General features: G+C 40.2%; 1 protein-coding gene across 4 annotated transcripts in view; it reads right to left on the bottom strand.

The window, feature by feature from the left end:
* CFAP43 (cilia and flagella associated protein 43) overlaps positions 1–12,989 on the bottom strand; it is a 107,992-nt gene that overhangs the window by 30,759 nt on the left and 64,244 nt on the right. For 3 of the 4 annotated variants that reach the window (XR_001447280.3, XM_001106544.5, XM_015148105.3), the window contains 8 exons: positions 12,682–12,807; positions 9,033–9,137; positions 7,926–8,042; positions 6,794–7,024; positions 4,709–4,915; positions 2,958–3,047; positions 2,611–2,691; positions 1,709–1,834 (listed from right to left, as the gene is read on the bottom strand). Coding sequence is in view for 3 of the 4 variants with exons in the window: in XM_001106544.5 (XP_001106544.4) it covers positions 1,709–1,834; positions 2,611–2,691; positions 2,958–3,047; positions 4,709–4,915; positions 6,794–7,024; positions 7,926–8,042; positions 9,033–9,137; positions 12,682–12,807 (1,083 nt within the window). In the remaining variant the exon portion in view is untranslated. The remainder of the gene's footprint in view (positions 1–1,708; positions 1,835–2,610; positions 2,692–2,957; positions 3,048–4,708; positions 4,916–6,793; positions 7,025–7,925; positions 8,043–9,032; positions 9,138–12,681; positions 12,808–12,989) is intronic. The other variant, XM_077947455.1, reaches the window with a different exon arrangement.

Consider the following 12,989-nt stretch of genomic DNA (forward strand, 5'->3'; position numbering starts at 1 on the left):
GACCCAAATATCACAAGAACAGTAGAAAGACTCTAGCATTTCCTTCTAGGAAGTTTTTCTTTAATAAGATGAGAGATATATACAATTATAGCATGTGTCTACACTGATGGGGAAAATCCACAGGGTGGGAAAAATTGATGATGCAGGAAGGAAGAGGGTAAATTGATGAGTAATGACATGGAGTAGGTGAGATGGGATGGCAGCTAGTGCACCAGGAAAGGACCAGGCTTAGGTGGATGCAAGGCCATTTCACCCATAAGAAGCAGAAAGGCAGACACCATGGATTCAGTGCAGGTGGCGGGTGGATGCAGCAGTAGAGGAGTAAGGGAAATCGCTTTTAGTTGTCTCTCTTCTCTTAGTAAAACAGAAAATAAGGTGAGAGTGAGTTGAGGGCATCAGGTGTTGAAAGTTTGGGAGATGAGCAATGGGTGTGAAATGGTACTCTAGGATCCTGCCACTTAAAGTAGGGTCCACTGGCCAGCAATAGCCTGTTTGGAGCGCAAAATCTCAGTGTCCTTCCATTTTCCCAGAGCAACAATGCAGTCAGAACCTGCATTTTTAACAAATCCGCCAGGTGATGCAGACTTGCATTCAAGTGTGAGAGCACTTGGCTAGGGGAAAAATGGGGTAGCATTGCAGAGCAGCTCTAAGGACCCAGTTGAGATTAAGGTTATAATTTTGAGTAAACCCAGTCAGTAGTTTTTCTTTAGCCACTTCATGGGTGTAGGTGCAGAGAAGGCAGAGTACCGGATTTAATCAAGGCTGGGGTTTCAGCAGGTGAGTACGAAGAAGGTGCAGGGACGTGAGGGTGCAGGAAGTGAACTATCTTACAACACAAAACTGTGGAGTAAATGTAGTTGATAGGTCACCAGTCTTTATTCTTTAGGCATCTATACTCCCTAACTCTTTGAAATCTTTACTTCTTTCAGTATTACTGATTTTGGCTTTGAGTAAGAACCATTTTAGGTTAAAATATAAGGGACCCTACAGGGCTGCAGTGAATAAAAATGTGGACAGGTTCACAACAGACTCAAAGAAGCTCTTCATGAGCTATAGTCACTAGTAAGCGGGCAAGTTGTCCCACCCTGAATGATGGTAGGACTTTACTTCCTTCATAGAAGAATAAATATTATTTACTTGACTGCACATCATCATCTTTTATATCTCTACTGTAATTGTGAGCAATTTTAATGTGACAGTGTTTCCTTCCAATGCATGGGGATAAAAGTAGCAGAAGTGCACTGTAAAAACCTTGAATTTGAGTTGTAAATAATGTACTGCATTGACTGTGCCATTTGTTCTTCAAACCCTTTTCTCAAGATGGAGAACAAATCAAGCAAAAGTATCACTGAATTCAAATAAATGTACACAACACAGAGCAATACCTTGCCGTGACTTGAACATGCTGTATTAGGTGTTCATTGAACACCTGAAGAATGAATGAAGGGCCAAATGAATTGTAATGACATGGGAAATGCTGAAATCAATAAGAGCTTTTTAAAAAAACTATTGCTATATGTTTTTTTGCTTTAAAATTGTTTTAACTCCTTAAATTTATCTCCACCTACTTCTCTAAATTCTCTTGAGAATTTAAGCGGAAACACTATTCTTAAACTATTAAAGATATGGGAAAATAGAAAACATTTGAAAAGATATTTAAACAGCACTCTGGATATGGTAGGTTATATTAATTCTTTGCTCTTCTGACCTTTCTATACTTATCTCTTTCTTCATTTAACTCCTTTACTTTTTTCTCATAATCTTTGAATTGTTTTCTTTCTTCTTCAGTCCACACAGCATCAGGTTTTGCCATGAAAGCAGGTTGAGGAATCACCTGAGGATATGAAGAAAAGCATATATTTCAGCTTAAACATAAATGCAGTAGTACAGTAAAAGCTCAGAGGTTTTTTTTAAAAGCCCTTTAAAAGGATACAGTCCTTCACATTGGCAAGGACAATGACCTGACATCTTGGGCGAAAGGCATTTTAAAATTTTACAACAGTTTTTCTGTGACTTAGGTGAAGGTGAGCAGGGCAGGATATACCTGGACTCTTAGGTGACAGACTCAGAGGGGTGTGTTGGGATCTTTATAGCGAGAACTACCCCTGAGCTCCAGGAACACCTATGTCAGGTATCAAAGAAAATGTTTCCTGGTATATCTGGACAATTACCAATGAAGCAGTATTCCTGCCTTCAGTAGAGACCAAAACCACTGTAGTTACTTACTTTTATTGATTTGTTTGTGTCTTGTCAGATTGGAGGGCAAACCTGCATTTTCAAATTTATTATCTGTCTAATGTGGTTCGTTTTTGGTTTTCTGAGACAGGGTCTTGCTCTGTCTCCCAGGCTGGAGTACAGTGGTGTGATCACAGCTCACTGTAGCCTTGAACTCCGGGCCTCCTCACTTAGCCTCCTCAAGTGCTGGGATTACAGGCATAAGCCACCATGACAGGCCCTAATGTGGTAGGTTTATAAGGTACTACGGAGGTTGTATAATATTTGTTGCTGGAGAACTTCTAAAACCCAGGTTTATATAGGACAAAAATGGTAAAACTTAAGTAGCTCTTTCCACCCCATTCCACCTTCCATAAGGATGAACAGAAATATCACCATTCTCAAAATATCTTCCTTCTTGACTTCCAGAACTCCTCCCATCATGTCCATCAGAGCTCGGAGTCTTGTATTGGCACCCTGGGAAAGAGCCAGAATCAGAGAGGAATGCTGAGACAGAGACCTGACATTCCAGTGGCTCCAGAGGCAGCTTCCCACCCAACATTAGAATAACTGCATTTGGGATTGGGGAAGGTGCCTAGAGGAGAGAAGGGGGAAGGAGACCAACTGAGCTTCAAGTGACTTCTGACCATGACAAATGTGTTGATGGGTTATTAAACCAAACTAGGAAGCAGTATCCCTAAAGCAAAGAGGGTCTTAGGTCCTGTGTAAGCAAAGCTGCATGCCTGTATCAGAAGCCAGCGCTCCGTTTCACGATTCACAATCAATTCTTCTCTGGCTTTGTGCCACGGCATAACGTGTTTGTGGGCTGTAATCTGAAAGAGAAAATGTCATTTCCTGCTATTATTCTTACAAAATTCAAACTAAACGTTCCTGCCACATACTGGCAGGAGGCTAGAAGATACTCAGGGGATTAAAGGGACTCTGCAGACTTTGCACCCAATTTTCTGTTTTGGAATAAGATAAGGTCTAAAATGAGAGAGTTGGAAAAATAGATCTTTACTTCTCTATTAACTCTCAAAGCTTATGTTCACCACTAAAAAGATTATAACAGGGAACCTGATAGATTAAGGAGGGGTGGGAGCGGGGCTCAAAGCAGTGCCATCTAAGCCAAATTCTGAAGGATAAGGGGTCCTAAGAGGTTGAGAACTTGGGGCATTCAAGGGACTGTATGAATGAAATTGTGACCAGAATGGAGCCAGGTGGGAGAGCAGTTGGGCAAGAAAGGGGGTGGGGGTGGGCATTCAGGAGGAGGCTTGTAGGCTTTATCCTAAGTGAAGTGAGCAGCCACTGCAAGGGGTGAGGCAGAGAAGGGACATAGTAAGTTTGGCTTGCAGCAAGAGCACTCTCCTAAATGTAGGATGGATTACAGCCCAAGGAGAAGCAGGTACAAAGTGACTGCCCCAAGCAGGGCCCTCCAGAGAGCAGCAGAGTGAGGTCCCTGCTGTCATCTTGCTCCAGAGTTTTAGGTCACATAGTGAAAGTCTGGTTTAGGAAAAACGACCTGCTTAAACAAATACAGCAGAGTGCACAAGTTAAGAGGATGAACTGTAAGGCATGATGGTTTGGGTCCAAACCCCCAACAATGACACTTACTAGCTTTGTAACTGTGGTCAAATTACTCAAACTCTCTGTGTCTCACTTTCCTCATCTGTAAAATGAAATATCAGTACCTACCTTATAAGGACTTACAATGATAAATTCACTTCAATCCAGCCAGCATCCAGCAGAGACTGTAAAAATATTTTCTATTACTTCTAAACACCACTATTATCTTTTGCCCCCAGAAGTCAAGTTGGTTTTATGTGAGAAAAATTCTTTGAATATTCTTTAGCATCTTTTTTTTTACTTTAAAAAAATGAAATATTGTCAGATTTTAATTGTTTTCTTTAGGCATTTATTTTCAACTGCCTCTGTGCCAAAATCTTTAAAGAAGGCTGTCCCGAGAGCCCCTTTCTGTGGGATCCACACTGCCTGAATGACCTAGATCACTACTGGAGCTCCACTGGCCTCGTTCCCGCAATGTGACCCAACCACTCTGGGTACAGGCACTGGACCCAAGCTGGGCCAAGGAGCCCCTTCCCAAATGAACTGGGAATTGGGACTAAGAGATTCTAATTCAGACCAGCTACTTTCTCAAGTGGAGGAGATACAAAGTAGAAATTGCCAGAGGAAGTAGAAATGCAGAGTGATGTGAACTAAGAGATGAAGAAAGAAGGCTTCTGGACCTCCCACGAGGCTCCAGCTTTTGGTTTCTGCTTCTTCCTGGGCTCAGTGTCCGAATCTTCCCTGGACTCCATAGGATTCGTAAAAGAAATTCTCATTATTGCTGAGGCTCTATCACCTCTTTCTGTTATCTGCAACTGAGAGTGCTACCCAGTACAATCACTTCCCATAGAGTAACCAAGGTGAACAAATAGGAGCTGGGGAAAGTCTTCTGAGAAAGAAGGGAAGGGAGAACACAGCTAGCCAGTACCTCCTCATCTTGCACAACAAGCGTTCTCTCTGGCTTCTCACAGTCTTCAAATTCTGGTTGCCAGACTGCTTCTTCCAATTCCAGATCGACAATAATTTCTCGAATTCGAACATTTCTTTCCTTCACGCGTGTAATTTCAAACTCTTTTTGTTTATATGCAGCATCAAACTCATTATTGAAAGCAGTTTTTACCTTGTAAATGATATCCTGAAATATTAACATGTTACTGAAAACACATCACTTCTTATGTCTTTACCGGTAACATGATCCCACAATTATACTTTCCCTCTAAAATCATTCCACAAATTATCTTTTAAGATGGTAAAATGAATCTTTCTAGAATACTACTTACATTAAGTCATTCCTTGGCTCAATAATCTACAGTGGCATCCAAGTATGGGTAGGATTAAGGCTACCACATAATTGTTAGACCATAACCTACTTCCTGAAATGTAAATTGTAACTCCATGTGCAGGTTGACAAATGCTGAAGTGGGTGATGGGTACTTAGAGGCTCATTGGGCTATTCTCTCTACTTTTGTACAAAATCCACTATAAAATATCTAAAAAGCAATATATAGGATTTAAGTTGGCATGTGTCTTTTCTTTGGAACCTGGGTTGGAGTAGATGTGGAAAAGAAGAGATAGTTTGTAGAAAGTATTTGGAGAGCCTGCCAGAGAATCACCACCACACACAATACTCTTCTTCTATACGAACACATCATTCTCAGGTAGGAAAGACAGCTGCGCTAGCCGACTGGAGTATGCAATTCCTAAGGTGCCAGTGGGACCAACTGGATTGCCCCACTCCTGCTGACGGGTCAACCCAAAGTGGCCTTTGAGTTATCATGGGAGTTTAGTCTATATGTCTATCCTACTGAAGACGAAACCATTAAAGCAGGGTGAAAAAATGATCTTAACAGCTAGCATGAGAATTTCTCTTGGGCCGAAATTACCTCCTTGTAGGCAAACACCTTAATTAAAAGCAGCAAGAAGGTGAGACCCTGAAGGCAAAAACTGAGCAACAAATGAGGTAACTAAATAGCCCTGAGTGTTAATGAACAGAAATTTCAGGGGTTAGAGCAGAAAAAGAAAAGGATAGGAAGAGAGAGCTTAAGAACATGGCAGGAGACTAGAACTCAAATAGAAGACGTGGCTGGAGGGCTTTCAGGGCTTTCAGGGATTGCCAGCATTCAATTTCAAACTATCTTCATTGGCACAATCTCAGTCACTGCATTTTCAAAAACCTTCAGTCAGGGTTTCTACATGTATAGACATATTCTGAGACTGTTTGGTGGAAAGTTAAGGAGTAGGAGCTTAGAGCCAGAGGGACCTCACACCTTATCCTTGAACCCCAGAATTTACAGAAATTTAGAGGAAATTGTCTTTCCCCAGGTTAAGCAGATAGATAAACAATAACATCTTGATCTTACAAGGAAATCCTAATTGACATTTGGGTATACTGAGAAAACGAAATTCTAGTGTTTTCTTTTCTCTTTGAGCTTACTGATGTTCAAAGCAGAATGGTTTGTGGTGTCAGCTGTTGTGGAATGCTCTTTAGAAAACTTGGTATCACAGTAACCTAGTCCAAATGGTTGAATGCAACTCTTGTACACAAGATCTGTCTAAAGGACATGGCTATGTATTGTTATTTATTTATTTATTTATTTAATTTATTTATTTAGAGACAGAGTCTCGCTCTGTCGCCAGGCTGGAGTGCAGATCCAGCTCACTGGCATGATCTTGGCTCACTACAATCTCCGCCTCCCCAGTTCGAGCAATTTTCCTGCCTTAGCCTCCCGAGTAGCTGGGATTACAGGCATGTACCACCATGCTCAGCTAATTTTTGTACTTTTAGTAGAGACAGGGTTTCACCATGTTAGCTAGGATGGTCTCGATCTCTTGACCTCATGATCCAACTGCCTCGGCCTCCCAAAGTACTGGGATTACAGGCGTGAGCCAATGCGCCCAGCCTCCTCTATGTATTTTTAAATCATCATTTGATTGGCATTAGTTTTCAATGTGAGGCCTTGAAAGCCACGTAATGTATTCTAGAGATTTTTGAGGATAAAAAGAATTCACCCACTTTCAGTAATATAATTTGGTTGATTTTCTCTTCTCTGGAATGAAGCTGCAATTGGCTTGACAATAAAGAGGTATCTACCCCAAAATCAGTACTCAGACTACCAAGCAGGTAATTGGGCAAATTGCTACATTTTACTGTCTTGTCCTCCTCTTCCTCTTCTTCATCATCCTCTTCATGACGCTTTTTAACCAATATAACTCCAGACTGAGCCTCTACAATTTCCTTCCGTAGCTAAATGTAGAAAAAGATGACACAGAAGTTATGCAATAACAAGAATCCTCTAAAGGGAAATTTTGTGACAACTTAATTATTTCAACAATCATTTTAATTTGTTGAATTGTCTTGCCAACAACTGAAATCAAAGTGACGAATAGATCCCAGAACTGCTGCAGAAGAGATTAAAGCTTCAGAACTGACAAACGATGGATAAATCAAAGGAGTAAAAATTGTCCTTGAGGGTGTGTAATGTTTGTATCTTTCTGTCAGTATGACACCTGCTTGTAAATATTTTGAGTCTTTCTTGGTACTTAAATATTAAGAAATATATATTGTCTTTATATTTTACAAAGAAACCTGTTCACAAAGGACTGGTGGGTGAAGGTTAAGAAGAATTAAGCATGCCTTCTTTTTGTTTCAGAAAAAGAGTGGGTGCACAGTTCTGACCAAAACAAAACTACACTGAAGCAGTGTTTTTTTTTAGTGGTTTGACAGAGATTATTGTTTAAAAAGTGGGATTTAGGAAAACCACAATTCTATCAAAACAAATTCTACTTTATCCTTGATCAATTATCTTAAAAACAATCCCTAGTGACAAGGGAGGATGAAAAGGATATCTGTGGATGAAGACAACCTCTGTGCAGGATAAGAGCAAAACCCCAAATCTCATTTTTTAAGGTATACCCTCATATTTGAGGGCTAGCCAGTGTCGTATAAGATATAGGTTCCTTGATTTATTGTGTGGATACAGGCTCCTATAGTCATTAGAATATATTCTACAAATTAACAAGAAATAAAAATATAAATACATACAATACCTAAACTTAAATTATATCCCAACTCAAATCTGAACAAAGGAGACTCTATAAAATAAAGCACATCACTTATATAAACACACATATATTTAAAATAGTACTTTGAGACACTCTGCTTCAATCTTCTTTTGTTGTAAAACTCTTTCCAACTCTTTCAGCTCTTCAACCGTGCGTGCTTTCATCGGGAAGTTTTCAACCACACAGGGGATATGAAAACACTTGGGGGAAAAAACGCAAGACAAAATAAACTCATTTGTAGAATAATTGTGCATTTCTGGGGTTGAGTAGGGGATGTTTTCTGTGATTAATCATGCATGGGTAAAATTGTCAATGGAAACCTTTTTAAAAATAAAACAATGTATTCCATGAGTATTGGTATAAACTTCATATAAAATACTGTGCTTTTGTGAAGGGCTGATTTTTAGGTCAGTAGTTCTCAACTAGGAGCGATTTTTCTCCCTCCTTCTTTCCCCATCCTTTTCCCCCAAGACATTTGGCAACATTTTTTATCTTAATTAGTGGAGGCAAACAATGCTACCGTCTCCAAATAGAGGCCAGAGATGTTGCTACACATCCTGCAGGGCATAGAGCAGCCCCCACAACAAGAAATGATCCAGCCCAAAATGTATGGCTCATGAGAACCCTGTTTTAGAGCAATACTCAAATCATACAAAATGTAGGGTGGCCGTATACTTCATTGTCTACTTTTGGAGCATATTTGAAAGTGAAAGGGATGCTGATAATAGTTACTCTGGGATCACAGACATGACCTGAGACTTTTGGTCACCCTACACAAACAGGGAAATTTTACTTGAGGGCATTTCAATGAGGAACAGCTCTTTAGAAAATGCGAAGGCAGGCACAGGCAGAAACATGAACCAGATTTCGTCTACCGTTCAATCTGTGTGAAATGTGAGTGAGCAGACATCTATTAAGATCCAGATGCAGAGGGTGTCTGCGAGGAAAGGAGGAAAAGAATGCTAAGACGGATCTTCAGAAATGATGGCTGGGAAGCACATGGGGACTGAGCACAGAGGGAAGGAGCCAAGAGACAGGGACATATCCAGGTGAAATTCAGTATAGGAAGGGGCAAGTCATGCTCTCAGTGCTTTGCTATGCCTGAATTTTCTTAAATTTATTTTTAAAACTTTCCTGAGCTTTTGATGACAATTCTCATCAGGTTTTGTACCTAGGGTTCTATCTGTTACCTTAAGAGCTCGACCTTTCACAGCCATCGAATTCCAACATTCTTCTTTGATAAGTTCAGCCAAATAGCTCTTGGCTAGGTTATGCATCTCTACATCCTTTATCATCTTGAAGAACGCAGACAAAGGGAAAAGATAAAAATGAAAGTGTGGCCTCAGAAATAATAATCTCCATTGTAAACTCATTAACTGCACCTTCAGTGGTAGAGTCTGGTTGTCTTTCTCCAACACTTTGAGCCACCTTGCACTGAGATGCACTTTTGGGAAACACATCTCTGCCTTTGAGAACATCTCCTGAAGTTTATCTGTAGACTTGGATTCTCTTCCTTGAGGACACACAGTACCTCTAAGGATGGTCAGGTTGCATACACAAGTGAAGCGGGGTGTGAGGATGGATGCACTGTAGTGGTGAGCTGCATGGTTAATGTGCACAAAGTCTGCTGGTTGGAACAGCAGTGAAGCAAAACCACTGAGCAAAGTCTTCCTGTTTTATTAGAGAGGTCTGGAATTCATATTTTTATGTGAAACTGCCAGATATTTAAATGTTGGCTTAAATCTCGCCAACACACATTTGAAGTGCGTTTGTGACCTCTGTCTGGGAGTCTTTACTGTACTTAATTATTCTATTATTTACGTCCACAATAAAAAAGAACCCTCTACTACTCTTGGGGATCATACAATTTGTGTTATTTTCCACTTAAAAACATGTTACTTCAGTTAGTTTTACTTGCTTACGTAATCCCATTGCTTATTATTTAAATAATTAAGTATTCCTATTTTAATACAGTTTGCTGAAAGACCTGGTGTGAAAGTGAGACCTAACAATCTTTAGTCCTTAGGATCCTTTTCAGGATCTCTGTGCACTTCTTTTTTTTTGGCAGAATTATTAGCAAACTAGCTAAGAATAATATCTCGTAGATTTAAAATGTCTTTTTTAGTACTTCTTGTGAATTTCTATTTATTTTATTGTCTGATTAAATGACTTTAATTTGCAATTCATTTCTTTTTGATTCTGACCCAGTAAGTTAATAGCTAATATAGTTTTAAATTATTTCTTTCTAAATAGACAGCTGGCTTGGCATATCAGTTGTCAGGACCTGCCTGATTCCCAGCCCACTCGGCCCTCCTCTCTCCACTGCTGAGGCTGTTCATCAACTCCTCCAAACTCAGTCCCTAATACTGTGTCCAGGTTGTCATTATTGGGCTTTGGTCTTTTTCCTATTATTGAGATCCTGGCCGGGGCAGGGTAGTAGCCTAGTCTCTCATTCACATCCTTGACTGGCAGGTGCCACTAACTCCTCCCAAGGACTAGTATTCTGATCCTAAACATGCTGAAAGCTCCTAAACAGCTGAGTTTATGGTGCCATTTGCTAACACTGTTCTCTACTGGACCACTATTGTGCCTAATCTGGTGTTAATATCTCTTCAAAGGCACAGAGCTCAAGAAAAATAATAAACAATATGAGGGAAACTAGCATGTGGAGGGCCTTTCTCTGCACCAAATCCTGCCTCAGAGGATCAAGGAGAACTCTTGAGGGATGAGCATGAATTTGGTAAGTGGCAAGTAGGGGCATCTGGGGCAGAGGCACAGGGTGGCAGTGGGGGAGGTAGGATGAGTTTGGCAATGGTAAATAGTTCAGTGGGCCAGGGGAGCAGGTTCACTGTGTCAAGTAGTCATATACAGCTTGGAAAGAGAAGCAAATATACAGTGAGGGAGGGGGCAGGCACCGAACCCACACACATTGCTGAGTGGTCAAGATGACTTGGCTGGGAGAACCTGGTGCAGAATAGCAGGGGGCATTCTGAGCCTGAGCCAAGCCAGAGCCAAGGAGGAAGAGCCTCCTAGGAGGAACAGCCAGGATCCTCCTGGCTCTGATCTTAGCCAAGTGGCTCTAGCTCTCTAAGCCTCTATCTAAGCCTCAATTTTTTCAAGTGGGGCAAACTATCACCTACTTTTTTGAATTGTGATAATCAAAATAAATAAATTCAAAAAGCTCCTAGATTGGTGCCTACCTCTTGTGATAAGAAAATGGGACTTTTTTCATAGCTTCCTGTTGCACAATCAATAAAAAAGCCAAATTCTTTACCACAATATACAACGTCTTCAGGGGCTAGGCTCTGCCTACCTCCCCTACCTCATTCCATGAGGCTCTCTCCCATCCACCATGCTTCAGCCTTTCTGGCCGTGCTGTTCCTGGAATACTGCAAGTCATTTCTGCCTCTTGTTGCTCCCTGTGCTTGACATTCACTCCCCCCCACATCTTTGCACAGCCAGATGTCTCTCTTCCTTTAGTTCTCAACTGAAATGTCAGCCCTTTGAAGTGGCTTTCTTTGACCACAGAAGTAGATCTCCCACATCTATCAGAGCATCCAGTTTGTTTCCATCATATACTATGTAGAGATTTGTTTACGACCGGTCTTCTTCAGTACATTACCCCATGAAATGTGTCTGTCATCATTATTGTATTCCCAGCACCTAGATTAATGTCCCTGGGACATGAATAAATGTTGCAGAATAAACGAAGGAATGATTATCCCAGGTAAATTTTATTGTACTAAATCAGTCTGTTGAGATACTCTTGTCCTAATTGTTATCCACTACATTTCCTCAACTTCTCAGTCTCATGTCATTCACTAATTTGACAAATCTCCTCATTTCTATATCTTCACCTCAGTCATTAATAAACATGTTTATCAGGACCAAGTCCTGGGGCACATGGTGGAAACCTCCCTCCTAGAGGCATCAGTCAAATAATCAACCTCCTCTTGGTGTAGTTGTTTAATCTATTATAATCCACCTTAACTGTCCTTGAATCCAGCTATCTTTCATTCTCCTGTGTTTTTATATTTGCAGATTCAAAAAATTAACCTGTACTAGCAGGTTGAGAAAGAGGAAGCTTCAGAATATCCTGTGTAAAACACACTTAGGGCTTTTATTTAAAATAAAATCCATATGAGCAAACAATTTGATGTGACTGCCACAAAATAATACAAAGGCTGAATTAATAGAAGTATAGTATGAATGGAAGTTTCAGTTTATGCTTTTCTCTACACTGGACAGAAAATAATTTGAATTCTTCTGTGGGTACAATATGCAAATATAATTAATCTGGAGGAAAAGGGCAAGATGATGACGAGGCTATTGAAACTATAATACATGATGGTCATAGGAGCTGGGATAATTAGCCCAGACAGGAGAAGATCCACAGGGAACATGGAAATTTCTAATCCTCTACCACTCTCAGAGGGGCCATAGAGTAGGAAGTGCTCAAAGAGTAGAAGGATCAGTGAGTACAGGAAGAAAGATTTCCACTCTAATTAAGAAAGGGCTTACTAAACCAGAAGCGTCCAAAGTTGGCATGAGGTGGCTAAGAAGACTTCCAAAAATGTTCAAACATATGGCTGGCAGGAATGTCATGGAGGGGAAGCAAATGTCAGATGTCTGGCTGGCCTAGATGTTCCCCCTGCTCCAAACCCCCAAATTCAGTGACCCTCTGATTCATTACACTTACATGCACTACGTTTGCTTTATTCACATTACACTGGAAAAGGTTTTGCCATATTCACATTATTATGAAGAAGTTCCCTTTCCTATTATCTTTTTACTTCTTTCATCATAACTTTATGATGCTTAAATTACACTTTTTCATACCTTTGCCACTTCTTCCTGACTTTCATCATGAAGCCTTTCTAATTCCTCAAGATCTAGACCAAATTCCTGTTGGTCTAATTTTGCAATATTTTCTAGTTTGTCATTTTCTTCCATCATATTCAGAATCTGAATGTTGAAATAAAAAAGGGTGGTGACAAGTAAAGAATTAAACTGTAATAAGATAATTTTCTTAGTTTCTTTTAGGCAGCAATCAATAAAAAATAGATGTTTTATTTATCTAAATGTACTACTAAGTAAATAATTAGATTATGGGCTTATTGTGGTTATTGTAAGTTTTAAGGTTTCAT

Source organism: Macaca mulatta, chromosome 9 (assembly GCF_049350105.2).
Source record: "Macaca mulatta isolate MMU2019108-1 chromosome 9, T2T-MMU8v2.0, whole genome shotgun sequence".
In the NCBI taxonomy this organism is placed as follows: domain Eukaryota; kingdom Metazoa; phylum Chordata; class Mammalia; order Primates; family Cercopithecidae; genus Macaca; species Macaca mulatta.